General features: G+C 44.2%; 5 protein-coding genes across 5 annotated transcripts in view; 2 read left to right on the top strand and 3 right to left on the bottom strand.

Moving 5' to 3' along the window:
* The window catches only part of LOC128710465 (60S ribosomal protein L19), a 77,549-nt gene that overhangs the window by 29,957 nt on the left and 34,656 nt on the right, over positions 1-12,936 (top strand). The gene's annotated exons all lie outside the window — the stretch shown is intronic.
* On the bottom strand, positions 749-1,408 carry LOC128710466 (general odorant-binding protein 72-like). Its single transcript, XM_053805521.1, has 4 exons — positions 1,346-1,408; positions 1,093-1,260; positions 906-1,017; positions 749-834 (listed from the first exon to the last, which is right to left on the bottom strand). The coding sequence occupies exons 1-4, from the start codon at positions 1,406-1,408 to the stop codon at positions 749-751; spliced, it is 429 nt and encodes a 142-aa protein (XP_053661496.1).
* On the bottom strand, positions 1,993-3,632 carry LOC128710462 (glycosylated lysosomal membrane protein B-like). Its single transcript, XM_053805517.1, has 4 exons — positions 3,525-3,632; positions 3,168-3,428; positions 2,887-3,048; positions 1,993-2,676 (listed from the first exon to the last, which is right to left on the bottom strand). The coding sequence occupies exons 1-4, from the start codon at positions 3,630-3,632 to the stop codon at positions 1,993-1,995; spliced, it is 1,215 nt and encodes a 404-aa protein (XP_053661492.1).
* Positions 4,322-9,981, bottom strand: LOC128710454 (5'-3' exoribonuclease 1). Its single transcript, XM_053805508.1, has 9 exons — positions 9,907-9,981; positions 9,344-9,784; positions 8,681-9,268; positions 8,371-8,600; positions 7,614-8,271; positions 7,255-7,535; positions 7,043-7,190; positions 4,472-6,970; positions 4,322-4,384 (listed from the first exon to the last, which is right to left on the bottom strand). Exons 1-9 carry the CDS (start codon positions 9,979-9,981, stop codon positions 4,322-4,324), a joined length of 4,983 nt encoding a protein of 1,660 aa, XP_053661483.1.
* LOC128710461 (polypeptide N-acetylgalactosaminyltransferase 35A) lies at positions 10,549-12,710 on the top strand. Its single transcript, XM_053805516.1, has 3 exons — positions 10,549-10,577; positions 10,689-12,501; positions 12,579-12,710. Exons 1-3 carry the CDS (start codon positions 10,549-10,551, stop codon positions 12,708-12,710), a joined length of 1,974 nt encoding a protein of 657 aa, XP_053661491.1.

The following is a 12,936-nucleotide window of genomic DNA, read 5'->3' as shown; positions in this document are numbered from 1 at the left end:
CAGTTGCAGTAAAGATCACTGACAATTACCATGACCCTTTTCTACCTCTTTCACACATGTAGACTATCAGCCAGGAACAGTTGGAAAAGACGGCCAAGACGTTCCGGCAAGTCTGCCAACCGAAGCATAAAATATCGGACGGTACTAAACGCAACCTAGATGCAACCCAAAGCAAACCCAAAGCAATTTTCTTTACCTTTCTGTCTTAGCTGTAGCAGATGATGTAAACCGTGGTGTTTTCGCTGATACAAAAGACTTTAAATGCTACGTTAGTTGTCTGCTGGACATTATGCAGGTGGCCCGCAAAGGAAAGGTGAACTATGAAAAATCGCTCAAACAAATCGACACCATGCTGCCGGACGATATGAAACCGGCGTTTCGGGCCGGGTTAGAAGCTTGTAAAACGGCAGGTATGCTGGAAGCAAACACGAACCGCCACACGGGCCGAGTAATTTTAACAGTAGTTGCATTCTGTTCCCTTTTCAGCTCAAGGTGTTAAAGATCATTGTGAGGCGGCAGCGATACTTTTAAAGTGCTTTTACAAAAACAATCCAATGTTCGTTTTCCCATAGCCGGTTCAGCGTTAGCTCGATATTTCTCACTACTTTCTTCCCACTATTCTTCGGAGGTTTTGTATGATAAGAAGCGAATAAATGGAACTTCTCTGTATGTTGCTGTATTCTGTATTTGTTGTTTTAATACTAACTACAATTCCGCCGTAATCAATCGGAAAACATGCATGTAGAAGTTAGGCAAAGAAATATTTTGTGTTTTTGGCATGTAGACACTTTAGCAGTGCATATGCAGCCTCGCACGAATTTTTAATTCCATTTGCTGTGTTCGAAAAAGTTAAGCAGTTATTTCAAATATGTTAACAATGATAAAAGGCCTACACTATCACTGACCTGATTCACGGCAACCATCGAATGCTTTTATGGTCGGTTCGGCAATCTCGGACGGTATAAGCAAATCAATCTGCTTTATGGCGCTATCGGCATTGATTTTTCCTTTTTTCATCTACAACGATATCGGGCAGTTGGAGTAAAATAGGGACTGGAACAGATATCTTTGATTAATTGCTGCACATGTTACCGCTTGCATCATTTCCAACACACAGTTTGCGTAACACTTGAGTTCCTTCGAGTCGGCAAATTCACCTCGTCCAAGCCCATCGATCAAGCCTTCGTCTGCCTTGTGTTTTCCCTTGCACACCGATCGCATCATGATACTGGTTTTTGCCATTTGATCCATTGTGCCTTTCTGAAGGATAAACAAATATGGAATAATAAATTTGAAACATACTTAACTACAGTAACGTTTAAACCCTATTACTGCTTGTACTCACACTTGAGCAGCAATTAAGTAGCATGACGCTAATCAGCAACAGTATGAGCCCGAATGAAGACATTAGACTTCGTTTGAAAAGTTAAAAGAAATTAGTACCTGTCTCGAGTGCAATCACAAAACACACTGCTTGTCCACACCATTTGCATAGTTGATTTTATACCACTGAATGAAACGACATCTTTTAACAAGACGTCCCACGCTGTCGGCGCCCCACGCTGTGACGCCACCGTTCATTGTATGCCAAACGGTGTTAGCGTTTGCGGATGTGAGATGCAACCTTTGGAAAATCTATCATTAAACTCAGAATTAGTGAGCTCGGTCAATAGCCGGATAATGGGCGTCGTTCGGAAAATCAACAATCAAATATTTCCTGCCGCTATACCTTTGGGCGAGGCCTAGTTTCGCTATAAAATTAGACAATTTTATTTAAATAACACAGCTATACAACACTCTATGAAAGGGTTCGGTTCAATAAAATTCGCTATTACCACACGCCGTACAGCTACAGCGTCACGGGTTTGGGTTTGTGTGTGCGTTGCGTATCCCCTAGAGAAATTTTGTAAACAAGTTGCTGGCTCGGAGAAGCGAGCTTCAAGGAATAAGAGATCTTTTTAGCATAAATTCGCTCTACTCCAATAAAAACCATTACAGTCGCTGTTGTTGGAAACGGTCCCGATTGCGAAGCTTCTTGACGCAAACGTAAATGATGCTCACGGCCAACACGACCAACGGTACGCCGATGCCAATGCCAGCCACAATCAGCACGAATGCGGACAACTCCTCTACCGGTGGCATACCGTAACCGACCTGGAACGTCATGGTGGTGTAGTTTGTTTTGCGATAGAACCCATCCTCGCTGACACCGAATGAAACATTCATGCCCTGCACTAGATAGCTGTCCAGCTTCGTACCGTACAGCGCGTAGGCCAGCGTGGTTTGCAGTGCTGCCGATGGTGACCGTACAGTAACCGGCTGACTTTGTCGCGTTTCAGTCGATGTGGCCACGTCACGTTCGGGGTGAGTGTATGACACGGGTCGGAATTCAATAAACCCACCGGCCGAGAAGGTGAAAGCGCCCGGTGACAGTACGTCGACGATTTCGAAAATACCTGGCGTATGCTCATCATCCAGCGTTTTACGCTTCGTAACCTCGAACTCCGACCCGACAACAGCTTGCTCCGACACGACAAATAGTAGCTCGATCGCAAAGCGTGGATTGGCATAACGGTTCGTTATGTTATTAAACACTATGTCTATCTGGGTAGAGTTCGACGTATGTAGCAAATGTGGAAAGTCCATGCCGTGCTTTTTCGTTGAGTATGCATTTAACTAAACAAAGAGAAAAAAATTAATGGTTAGTACTTTTGATGCATTTGCGAGAAAAACAAGGCAACGATACACCAAACGCAAACGAAAAACTACACTTATGCATATTTATCAGTGAAATCAATACAGCAACAGCAAACTGGCTAGTAAGTAGAAAATCGATAAACAAACGACCGTGAACTAAGAAAGAAATGGGTAGCAGGAAGTTTTTACCTTGAAAAGAAAATCATCACCCGCATTGATTGCCATCATAGCGTCCTGTTCGTTCGACCACAGCAGGCTGCGGTTCCACATAAAATTATGCGGATCGTAAACGAATACATTTGTATCATCGTCCAACTTCGCACGATCATGAGCGTCATCGTATTGGAAAATCTAAACACGTGAAAACAATAACAAAAACATATCCGTTGAATCATAGGAGGCAAACACAGTTGCCAGGCTATCTCAGGGTCTGTGATACATCTGTGAACACCCTCTGTTAATCCGCCTACCCGGTTGATAATCGCCATAAAGGTGTATTGTGGGACTTCGGTAAAGTAAGCAGAACCCGGTTTGCTATCTATCAATCTAGGCCAATCGATGTGAAATTCGGCCTGTTTGCTCGTTAATGCTACCATAATGGTTGGTTTGCCCGTAAAATCCCACACGTAATGGATCGTGTCCGTGTCAGATGCGGCCGCAATATGCACCAGTGTGATAGCTGTATTATTTTCGCAGAATTCTCTGCATCCCGGATTTAAAGTAGCAGTCAGCTGAAAAAAGAAAATACAGCATGTTAACTGGTGACTCACGGCGATCGAGACTAACTGCAGCCAAGATCAGTTTGATAAATGTTCAGAACGCCCTACTTTTCGTTGCAATTTGCTGGGCTCATCGCAAAGGGCAACGTTCAGAAACAGCAATGAAATCGCAAAGCCCCAGGAGAAAATCCATTTATGTCTGATTTGCAACACCATGTTCAGCCTTTTATAATGCAACGGCGTAAAGTACGCTTTGGATATATTTGAAATACTATTGTTCTATTTTTCACAAAATACGCCTTTCAGCTGTTTTCCTGCGGTGAAGGCACTTAATTTCGCACTGAACAAAGCGCAACCGATACAACTGACAACAGCTGTCAGTTGGTCTGGTTGTTTTTGTTTGGATTTCTATGCTGACGTTGTATGTAGCCGCCCTCTGGTGAGGAATCTTAGTGATATAATACTATCGCGCATTATGCTTTCGGACCTGTAGACACATACATGCTGTTTCAAATATTTCTAGCATGGGAGTACAAATTTATTGTGCTAACTTTGATAAGGGTAACTCAAACTTAAGTTCTTGAAGCAATCAATAACTACACAACCATTTGTACGTTATTCTGAACAATCGTTCATTTGTTAGAGTAGATTTTAAATTTATACCTATTTACACACATGCGTTTTGGATCGTGATGGTATCGTAAAGTAATTAGCTGCCGTTTTATTATGGTGCGAGTCGGTCGTCGAACTCGTCTAGCGGTAGAAATTATATTCATCGTAAAACAATCGAAATTAATATTGTTAAACTAATAGAGTCATAAACCATCATTTTGGCTTTTGGTATTTCGCCTTATTGGCAAAGTACAGGTCGTCATTAATCTCTGTATTACTTACATCTGCATTACTTATCCATCGGGAGTTAAACCAAACCGCGCAGCTATGCGAGTCTTCGGTCTAGATTTGACGTTCTAAAATTGTTACAATAAAAAAAAAAATAAAATAAAACAGCATTACTTTTTTTATCAAATGGAAATGGTCACAAATGTTCGCTTTACCTTCAAGACAGTAACGTTTCCATTCTTCTCGTCTCTATCCTTTGTGTCGGCAGTTGGTGGTTTTCTAATGAACGTAGCACTATTGTGCTTATTTTTCAGCTGTTTTGTGTCCGGTTTTTGTGACAGAAAGCTAGCAAATCCTTGCTTCACCTCCGCCTGTTTCTGTTCGACCTCTTGCCTACGGCGGGCATTTTTCTCATTGAAGCTGTTGCTACCTGTGGTTGTAGCTGGCATCGACGATGTTGGCACCACCGTAGCTTGATGCTTGACATCGTTTCCAACCATACTATTATGAGCAGACGAATTATCACAATTCAAAGATTTGTTTTTAACAGTCTTTTTCATAGCCTGCAAAGGCACAAAAGCACCTTTTCCGGCAGGATTATTTTGGTTATAACTCAAATGCTGTGGTCCTTTAGGACCCCAAGTAGGAGGATATTGTTGATGTCTATGCTGCTGCTCTTGTATTTGTTGTGGCTGCGGCTGTTGTTGCAACATTGTTGAAGCAGTTGCAAAAGGAATCGGAGGTCGGATAGACATGCGCTGAGCGAATGGTGGTACCATCGTTGGTTGTTGAAACCCACCAAATGGTTGATGCATGTTCATCCCTGGTGAAGAGAACGCCGGTTGCATATGCATTGACGCATACGGCAACTGTTGGTGTTGATTATATACATGCGTTGGAGGTCCCATCATAGCTCTAAACCCCGGGTGCATTAATGACGATTGTACCATTGGAAGCATATGCTGTTGCGGTATGTTCACGTGCGTTGTAAACGGAACGGTCGAAGAGTTCTCGGAGGAACTTTTCGCAGCGGACATCATCTGCCATTGAATGGGTGGTTTTGGGAGACTGGTTGGGGCGGGCACTGCCATGGTTGTTGGTTGACTTATCTTTTTATCCTGGACACTTTCATCCTCTATGCGTAGCATTTGTTTCAAATAACCGGCCATGTTATCTGCATTCGTTTCAGCAATAATAGAACCATTCTTCAGAACGGCATCGTTCTTCGTTCTCCAAGACACGTTTTCAGTCGACAACCGATTTGTGGCCGATTCATGACTCTGATGACCCGATCGCTGGCGAGGTGATTGTACAAAACTTTCAATGTCGCTATCATCGAATAGAGTTCCCGTTTCATTCGGCGACTCTTTCAGTTTTCTCCACAAACGTTCGAACTCTATCTTTCTGTGTTGGTCAGATTCCTTAGTCTGCGTGGAATCCCGATGCGTGGGTCGATCCATCGATGCTCCAACAAATGCATTATTGCTGTTCCAAACGTTAGTACGCTTGCCGATACGTTCATTTAAGCGCCTCTGGATTGAATCTGCCGTTGCGTTAGATTTGACACAATCTAATACTGCAGTTGAAGCAGTATCTTGCTCATCGCTAAGGTTTTTGTCACATTGTACCTTATACCGATAGCCTGCCGACGCTTTACCATAAGAAATGTTCATTATTGCACCCTGTGCGAGGCGCATCACACGCTTCTCAGTACTGGGAACATCCGAAATACATGCACCCTTCGCAAAAGGTTTATCAAACAAAATTTCCAAATTAATATCATCCTGTCCGACAGCTTCTCGGCGCACCGGATTAGGATCCGACACACGATGTATACCAATGATGGTACCCCGTGCTCCGACCGGGACATCCTCTTTGTCTTGTACCACAATCACGCGATCTAGCAGCTCAAAAGTAGCAGCCGGGTCAATCACTTTCGAGTTTTTCATACCGGGCCGATATAAATCCTTTGGATCAACGAACATTGTCTGCACTTTGGGTTGGTGCATGTTCCCATACTTATTGATGATTTCATTCAGCTTTTGGATTGCATTCTGTTCCAGAGAGATGATGCCGCAGCTCCGTCGTTCGGCATTTATGTGGTCTTGCAAGTTCAGCCAGTTGTTCAGCTCCTTCAGCTTACCTTCATTCCCTTCGCCAAACAAATCCGTCTCGAAGTAAATGTTTGTTTTACCCATGCGTTTGAACTTTTCAAACAAATCGGGAACCTGCTCGAGGTACTTTTCGATAAGCTTGACGGTTTTCTCTGAAAACAGCCACATTTTGTTCACTTTGCGACAGTAGCCAACCGTTTCTTCGTCCTTCGACATCATGCGAAGCCGCAATCCTATATTGACCGTTTTGTCACCTACGTTTAGCGCACGATGCCCACCGGGCGCAACCAGCAGTGATCCGGTCAACTGTAACAGCAATCCTACCGAAATACCGAGCATAGCGGATGTGTCATTGGCATTCCGATACGCCTGCAACGACTGACGGTGCACATAAAACACCTGGCTCAGATCCGGCTCCTCGAAAACAAGAAACTTTGCCTGTACACGTTTCGTTGTTGCTGAAACGTCCACCACGTGGCCCAAACTGCCGTAGAATTCAGTCGCTCGCAGGAATGTCACACATTCCTGTGGAAACATTTCATTCATCTCCAGATATGCTTTTTCTTGCTTCATTACGTCTTGTAGATCATAAACAATAGTCTGTGAAAATGTAGCGAATGGAAACAATGTAGTGGACGTTTGAACAATTAGAAAATTACACAATGAGCTTGCCTGTGCCGGATACGCCATGGTAACGTTGTGCCACAATTTTTTCAACACGAACCCATAATTCTGCAAAACATATTCTGTACCGACAGCAATTCTAACATGTATCAGTTGCTTGATCGCGCCGACATCTATCGCCAGACGGTTGTTGTTGCTGTGAATATAATTGTGTATTGAGTCAGCTGTGTGTCTATGATTGAAGCGTCTAGTTCACATACTGTTCGGTAATTGAAAGACACGACATTTTGAACGATCTTTCATCCGTCTGTAATGGTTCGGTGTTCCGTTCGTACGTTTTTAATCGATCCGACACCCGCACCACAATGGCTTCCATTAGGTGGGGCCAGCTTACATGCACGATTTTACCTAGTAAATTCTTTGCCAGTTCCGCAGTGTCTAGTTCTGATTTCTGGTCCTTCGGTGGATCCAACACTACCACCATGCTGTCGTTTTTACTAGCAAAATTAAATATTTTTACATGCAAACTCTTCAATTCACCCTGCAATTCGTGATAAAAAAAACATAAACAAAGATGATTCGCATTCAATTACAAGAGTTGGCCAGAGCAAATACTTACATGATGAGGCAAATGCTGAAACGTGGGAAATCCTTTCGCATAACCGTGCAATACGGCACCTTGCGAAGGCCCAAGCACCAGCTTGTTATCGGGTACGTGTAGGTTATCGCGCCACATTTCGCTCCGTCTGACCGACAGCTCCTCGATACGCGAAAATCCATACTTTGCCTCAAGCGGAGCCGTTTGCTTGGCATCGTATTGATATTTTAGCATCGGTCCATGAACGTTCCGTTGTTTCTCTTCATCAGTTAAGAACGCATCGCACGGACCCATGGCTTTTAGCAAACGCTTTTCATCGATAAACGGAATCAGCACAACCGCTTCCCATGTCTGTTGCTTTCCATTCAAATCGGTTCTGAAATCCGTTGGATAGAAGTCATATACTGGGCTGTTGGCGTTGATCATGAGATCGTGATAAGCCGACGGCAAATGTTGTCTACTGGCTGCAGGAAGCACACTCAGTAGCTGCTGGAAAGGCAAGAATGGTCGCGCCGTTTCATACTCCAGCTTGAGATCGGCGAAATTATCCACATCACTGATAAACGGTGCATAATGATGAGGGTAATACCACGACCATGATACCACACCTCGATAGTAATAGTGCAGCGTCCATTGCAGAGCTCGGATATAGCATTCCGTTTGTTCCGCTCGAACCTCCCTGTGGGGTGAAACGGAGTACAAATGTAAAACGACTGTTTCAGAAAAATGCTTTGAATGGATATCTGCTCTAAAAATACTCTCCAACACTACTACATACTCAGTGAAATCCGCGTATCCCATCTTCGTCATATAATAATTTCGTTTGTAGCTCTGGAACTCCTTCTCAAACAATTCGGGATCGTTCTCGATGTCATCCAGCGTTACCGGTGCTTCATAATCTTCTCCATCAGAGTCCAACATTTCCGAAGACATGATAAGTGCCACCAAGTCTTTGTCCATTTCACTCGAGGCAATAATCTCATCCGCATTCACATCAAAAGCTTCCAACTAAAGATTCACAGCAAAAAATAATAGGATTTGTTTTAACCTCCTCGAATAGCTGAATAAGCAAAGCGAGTTCCACATACATTATTTTTACCACACTTTTCCTCTAAATATTTCAGCTCGGTGTAACGATCGCGAAATATTTTCCGGTCTATATGCGCTAGATGCCTCATTAACATCTGTAGCCGAGGCAAGTTTAGTATTCCTCCCTCGTTAATGTATCCGTCCATCTCGGGTAATACATCCTTGTACGCGCTGTACAGAATAGGGAGTGCATTTTCGTTGATGTGCAGATGTGGCATATGAGGAATGAAATCATTTCCAACCAAGTAACCCATCAATACCCAGTCATCGATGAGTTTGTTTATGTCGAACGGAAACCGTAGCCGGTCACGAATGCTTGCGAATTCTAGCACCAAATACTCGCTCAACAGCGTCAGATGCAACAGATAGAACCGAATGTCCTTAAGGACCGTCTCCTTTTTGTCGGTTTTGCCAAATTTTACTTCCTCTCGCAAGAGCGAGAAGTAGCGTTCGTGTGTGCACAGTCCCAACATAATCAGATCAGCATCTAAGCCATATAAACAATGGCGTAAGTTTGGGTTAAACCCGGGCTGAGCTTTCGCGTGCCTAATGTACTCCATGATTTTATGTTCTCCTTCCCCTGGCGTCTAAAATCGAAGAAACGAAAGGATCAATGTTTTGCTGATGAATGGCGTAAATAGCATTTCAGTAAGACGTTTTACCTCATGACCACTGAGAATAACAGTGCATGCCTTCCAAAGACGATCTGTAGCGATCTTCACTTGAATAAAATGCTCCAGCGCTTTCTGTAGCCGCACCATAAACGGTGTCCCCGGCGTTATGCAATTGCTATCGAACGGACTATCCGAAGGGATTGGATCACCGTTTGCCTTTGCCCTTTCTAACAGTTCGTGTGCTTCAAGCGCTGAGCGGAAACGCCGACCACGCTGTTGGTTCATTTTGGCGCGCGGTGCCACACCATCAACGGCAATGAAGAACACTTTTTGTGGTCGAATGAGCTTAAATAAAAACTCTACATAATGAAATATAGCCTCAAATATGCCTTCCTCCTGTATCCGGAAGTTGATGTCTGCATCATTGGGGTGCGAACAGTTGTGGATGATGCCGTTCATATCCAGATAGAGGTTGTCGAATTCTGGCACCTATTCAGCCAAAGGGCAATAAGCAGCAAGGGTGACAAAGAGAAAGGAAGTTAGCAATTTCACCATCAATACGTTTCACGTACACATACACATGCACGTACGCACGCGCGAGCAAAGCTTACTTGGTTTTCACGCAGCAGCTCAGATAAACAAGGGTATCTTTCGCTCATATAGCGAAAAAACTTCGGTACACCCATGATCCCTAATTCACAGACACTCCTTTTTCCTTTTTTAATTGACCACAGAATGATGGGATATGATCGAAAGCGTTTGGGTGGTTATTCCAATACGCTATTTGCTGCCATTGATATTCGTGAGGTCGATTTTGACATAAAGAAAAAACCCAAGGTATATACATTAATGAAATTGGGAAATTTCACGAATTTTCAAATTCTTATTCATTGCTTGCTGTTCTATTAGTCTATCGCTTCTGCTATACATGGTTGAATCTGCTATACATGGTTGAAGCACTACTAAACTCGTCCACAGTATGATCTATTTATTTAACAGGACGAATCGTTTGCCCAAACTTGTGCATTTATTCACCTTGCCTTCGTAGCGCCAAAAAATGCAATTGTAAAGTTGGTCGGAACGAGACCTCGGCCTACCTGTGCTGAACGCTTTCACTATGTCAACACAGTGTACAAGAAAAAATATTCACAACATCGACTTCTGCAACAGAATCACGGTTCGCGTCGAATCTCATTAGTAATATGTTAATGTGCTAAGTGATCTAAAACCAGGCTGCGAAGCAGCATGTAGTCATGAATGAAAAGACCAATAACAAGAAAAGGTAAGATAACCTGTTCCCCTCCTGACTTCCTTGCATGTATGCAACACCACCTGTTGCTGACCACTTTACATTGAACTTTCGATTTCGATTTTCTGCACCCAATCCGCAAAGAATCTCCAAAATGACGAGTAAATCATTCCTGTGGGGTGTTATGGCCGCCTCGTTAACGTGGTCCATCAGCCTGTATCTGTACTGGAACCTGAGCAACACGCCAACAACCAACGGTGCAATAGGAGGTGAGTTTCGATTGGCAAAAACACCAACTTCCCCGGCCGTATTAGGAGAAGATTCCCGACAATATCACAACAATCTCTTTGGAGCTTCGGACGAAAGACTGCGACTAAAGTCATCCAAGTTAGGAGACAAGCGCGACAGCCTGTTCAAGGAAAAATACGCTCGGTTTATGCATGAGAAGGAAAAACGTCGCATCAGCCATCGGCTGATTGACCAGCTGCAACCCATGCTTCCGAACGGGACGGATGAGTTCGGCATGGTCCAAAATTCAGAGGAGCAGTTTATACGTGATATCGGTTACAGGAAGCACGCGTTTAACGTACTCGTCAGTAACAAACTGGGGCCGTTTCGACCGATTCCGGACACACGACATAAACTATGTCAAGCGCAAGTTTACGATAAGGTGCTTCCAGTCGCATCTATCGTGATGTGTTTCTACAACGAACATCTCGAAACGCTGGTACGCTCCGTTCAATCGGTGCTTAAGCGAACACCCGCTTACCTGTTAAGGGAGTTAATTCTCGTGGATGATTGTAGCGACTTCGAAGATCTAACTGTTGGAGGACGATTAGAGGATGAGCTGAAGCAATTAGGCACACAAAAATTGCGTCTCCTGCGAAACATCAATCGTGAAGGGTTGATGCGGTCTCGGGTTTACGGTGCTCGTAATGCCACCGGCCAAGTGCTAATCTTCCTAGATAGCCATATCGAAGTGAACGTTAATTGGGTCGAACCACTGCTGGCGCGCATCAAGCACGATCGTACCATCCTGGCAATGCCCGTTATCGATATCATTAACTCCGACACATTCGTGTACACGGCCAGTCCGCTTGTTCGGGGCGGATTCAACTGGGGTTTACACTTCAAGTGGGACAACCTACCGAAAGGTAGTCTCGAGCGGGACAGTGATTTCATCGGTCCGTTCAACTCGCCGACGATGGCCGGTGGCCTGTTTGCCATTGATCGGACATACTTCAAGGAGCTTGGCGAGTACGACATGGGCATGGACGTGTGGGGTGGCGAAAATCTGGAGATTTCTTTTCGCACCTGGCAATGCGGTGGCTCGATTGAGTTACTGCCCTGTTCCCGTATTGGTCATGTGTTTCGCAAACGACGGCCATACGGCTCTCCGGACGGAAAAGATACAATGATACGAAACTCTCTTCGATTAGCGCATGTCTGGATGGATGACTACATACGATTCTTCTTCGAGCAGCAACCACAGGCACGCCACGTTTCTTACGGTAACGTGAGCGAGCGACAACAGCTACGCGAACGTCTTGGGTGCAAACCGTTTCGATGGTATTTAGACAACATCTATCCGCAACTGCGCGTACCAGGGGAAAAGGCTGTTGATGAGACCGGCGATGCTACGCAGCCCAAATTTGAACCATGGCATTCGCGCAAGAGAAATTACGTGGCAAGTTTTCAGATACGCCTGTCGAACAGTACGTTATGCCTCTCAACAGAACGGGACAGCGAGAAAAGCCTCTGGAAGAAGGGTTCCGGTTTGGCGTTACAGCCATGCTTGCGCGTTAAGCAGCAGATTTGGTACGAAACCGAAAAGTCAGAGCTTGTGTTGGGCCAGCTGCTGTGTTTGGACGCACCTTCTAGTGCAACCAAGGGGCAACCGAAGCTGAATAAATGTCACGAAATGGGTGGTGATCAAGCATGGAAACATCGGAAAACGGTAGGTGCATGAAGCGGATATGATCTGTTCATTCGATAGTACTAGCAACATTACACCTTATTCTATTTTTTTTCCAGTCCGGTACTCCGATCTACAATATTGCTTCCGGCAGCTGTTTAACTGTGAAAGATGTACGTAAGGGATCTACGGTGGGACTAGACCTTTGCGTCAGTTCCCCGCGTAGTACTTGGGATCTGATAAGCTCATGACCACAGAACTGATGATAAAGATACTGCAACTTTTTGTATTCCACACAGACTTTATTTTTCGTTTTAATTCGTCCAATTTACCAGACATTACATTTTAGATAGGAAATTAACAAAATAAATCATACCATTTACATACAACCGTTACCGTTATATGTCTTTCATTGTCAAATGTCCTTATCCTTGTATATATCGAAATGTGCACTGGAACAGTAATGTAACGACTGCA

Source organism: Anopheles marshallii, chromosome 2 (assembly GCF_943734725.1).
Source record: "Anopheles marshallii chromosome 2, idAnoMarsDA_429_01, whole genome shotgun sequence".
NCBI classification, from domain to species: domain Eukaryota; kingdom Metazoa; phylum Arthropoda; class Insecta; order Diptera; family Culicidae; genus Anopheles; species Anopheles marshallii.
This window is presented reverse-complemented; position numbering and strand designations above follow the sequence as displayed.

Coding starts and splice junctions, on each gene's coding strand:
- LOC128710454 (XM_053805508.1), bottom strand. CDS start 9,981: ATGGGTGTACCGAAGTTTTTTCGCTATATGAGCGAAAGATACCCTTGT. Junction 7,536..7,613: donor TTCAGCATTTGCCTCATCAT/GTAAGTATTTGC, acceptor CACGAATTGCAG/GGTGAATTGAAGAGTTTGCA. Junction 7,191..7,254: donor TGTCTTTCAATTACCGAACA/GTATGTGAACTA, acceptor TTATATTCACAG/CAACAACAACCGTCTGGCGA.
- LOC128710466 (XM_053805521.1), bottom strand. CDS start 1,408: ATGTCTTCATTCGGGCTCATACTGTTGCTGATTAGCGTCATGCTACTT. Junction 1,261..1,345: donor TACTTAATTGCTGCTCAAGT/GTGAGTACAAGC, acceptor TTTATCCTTCAG/AAAGGCACAATGGATCAAAT. Junction 1,018..1,092: donor TGTTGGAAATGATGCAAGCG/GTAACATGTGCA, acceptor ATATCGTTGTAG/ATGAAAAAAGGAAAAATCAA.
- LOC128710462 (XM_053805517.1), bottom strand. CDS start 3,632: ATGGTGTTGCAAATCAGACATAAATGGATTTTCTCCTGGGGCTTTGCG. Junction 3,049..3,167: donor TTATGGCGATTATCAACCGG/GTAGGCGGATTA, acceptor TCACGTGTTTAG/ATTTTCCAATACGATGACGC. Junction 2,677..2,886: donor GTGATGATTTTCTTTTCAAG/GTAAAAACTTCC, acceptor CTCTTTGTTTAG/TTAAATGCATACTCAACGAA.
- LOC128710461 (XM_053805516.1), top strand. CDS start 10,549: ATGAATGAAAAGACCAATAACAAGAAAAG. Junction 10,578..10,688: donor AAGACCAATAACAAGAAAAG/GTAAGATAACCT, acceptor CAATCCGCAAAG/AATCTCCAAAATGACGAGTA. Junction 12,502..12,578: donor CATGGAAACATCGGAAAACG/GTAGGTGCATGA, acceptor TTTTTTTTCCAG/TCCGGTACTCCGATCTACAA.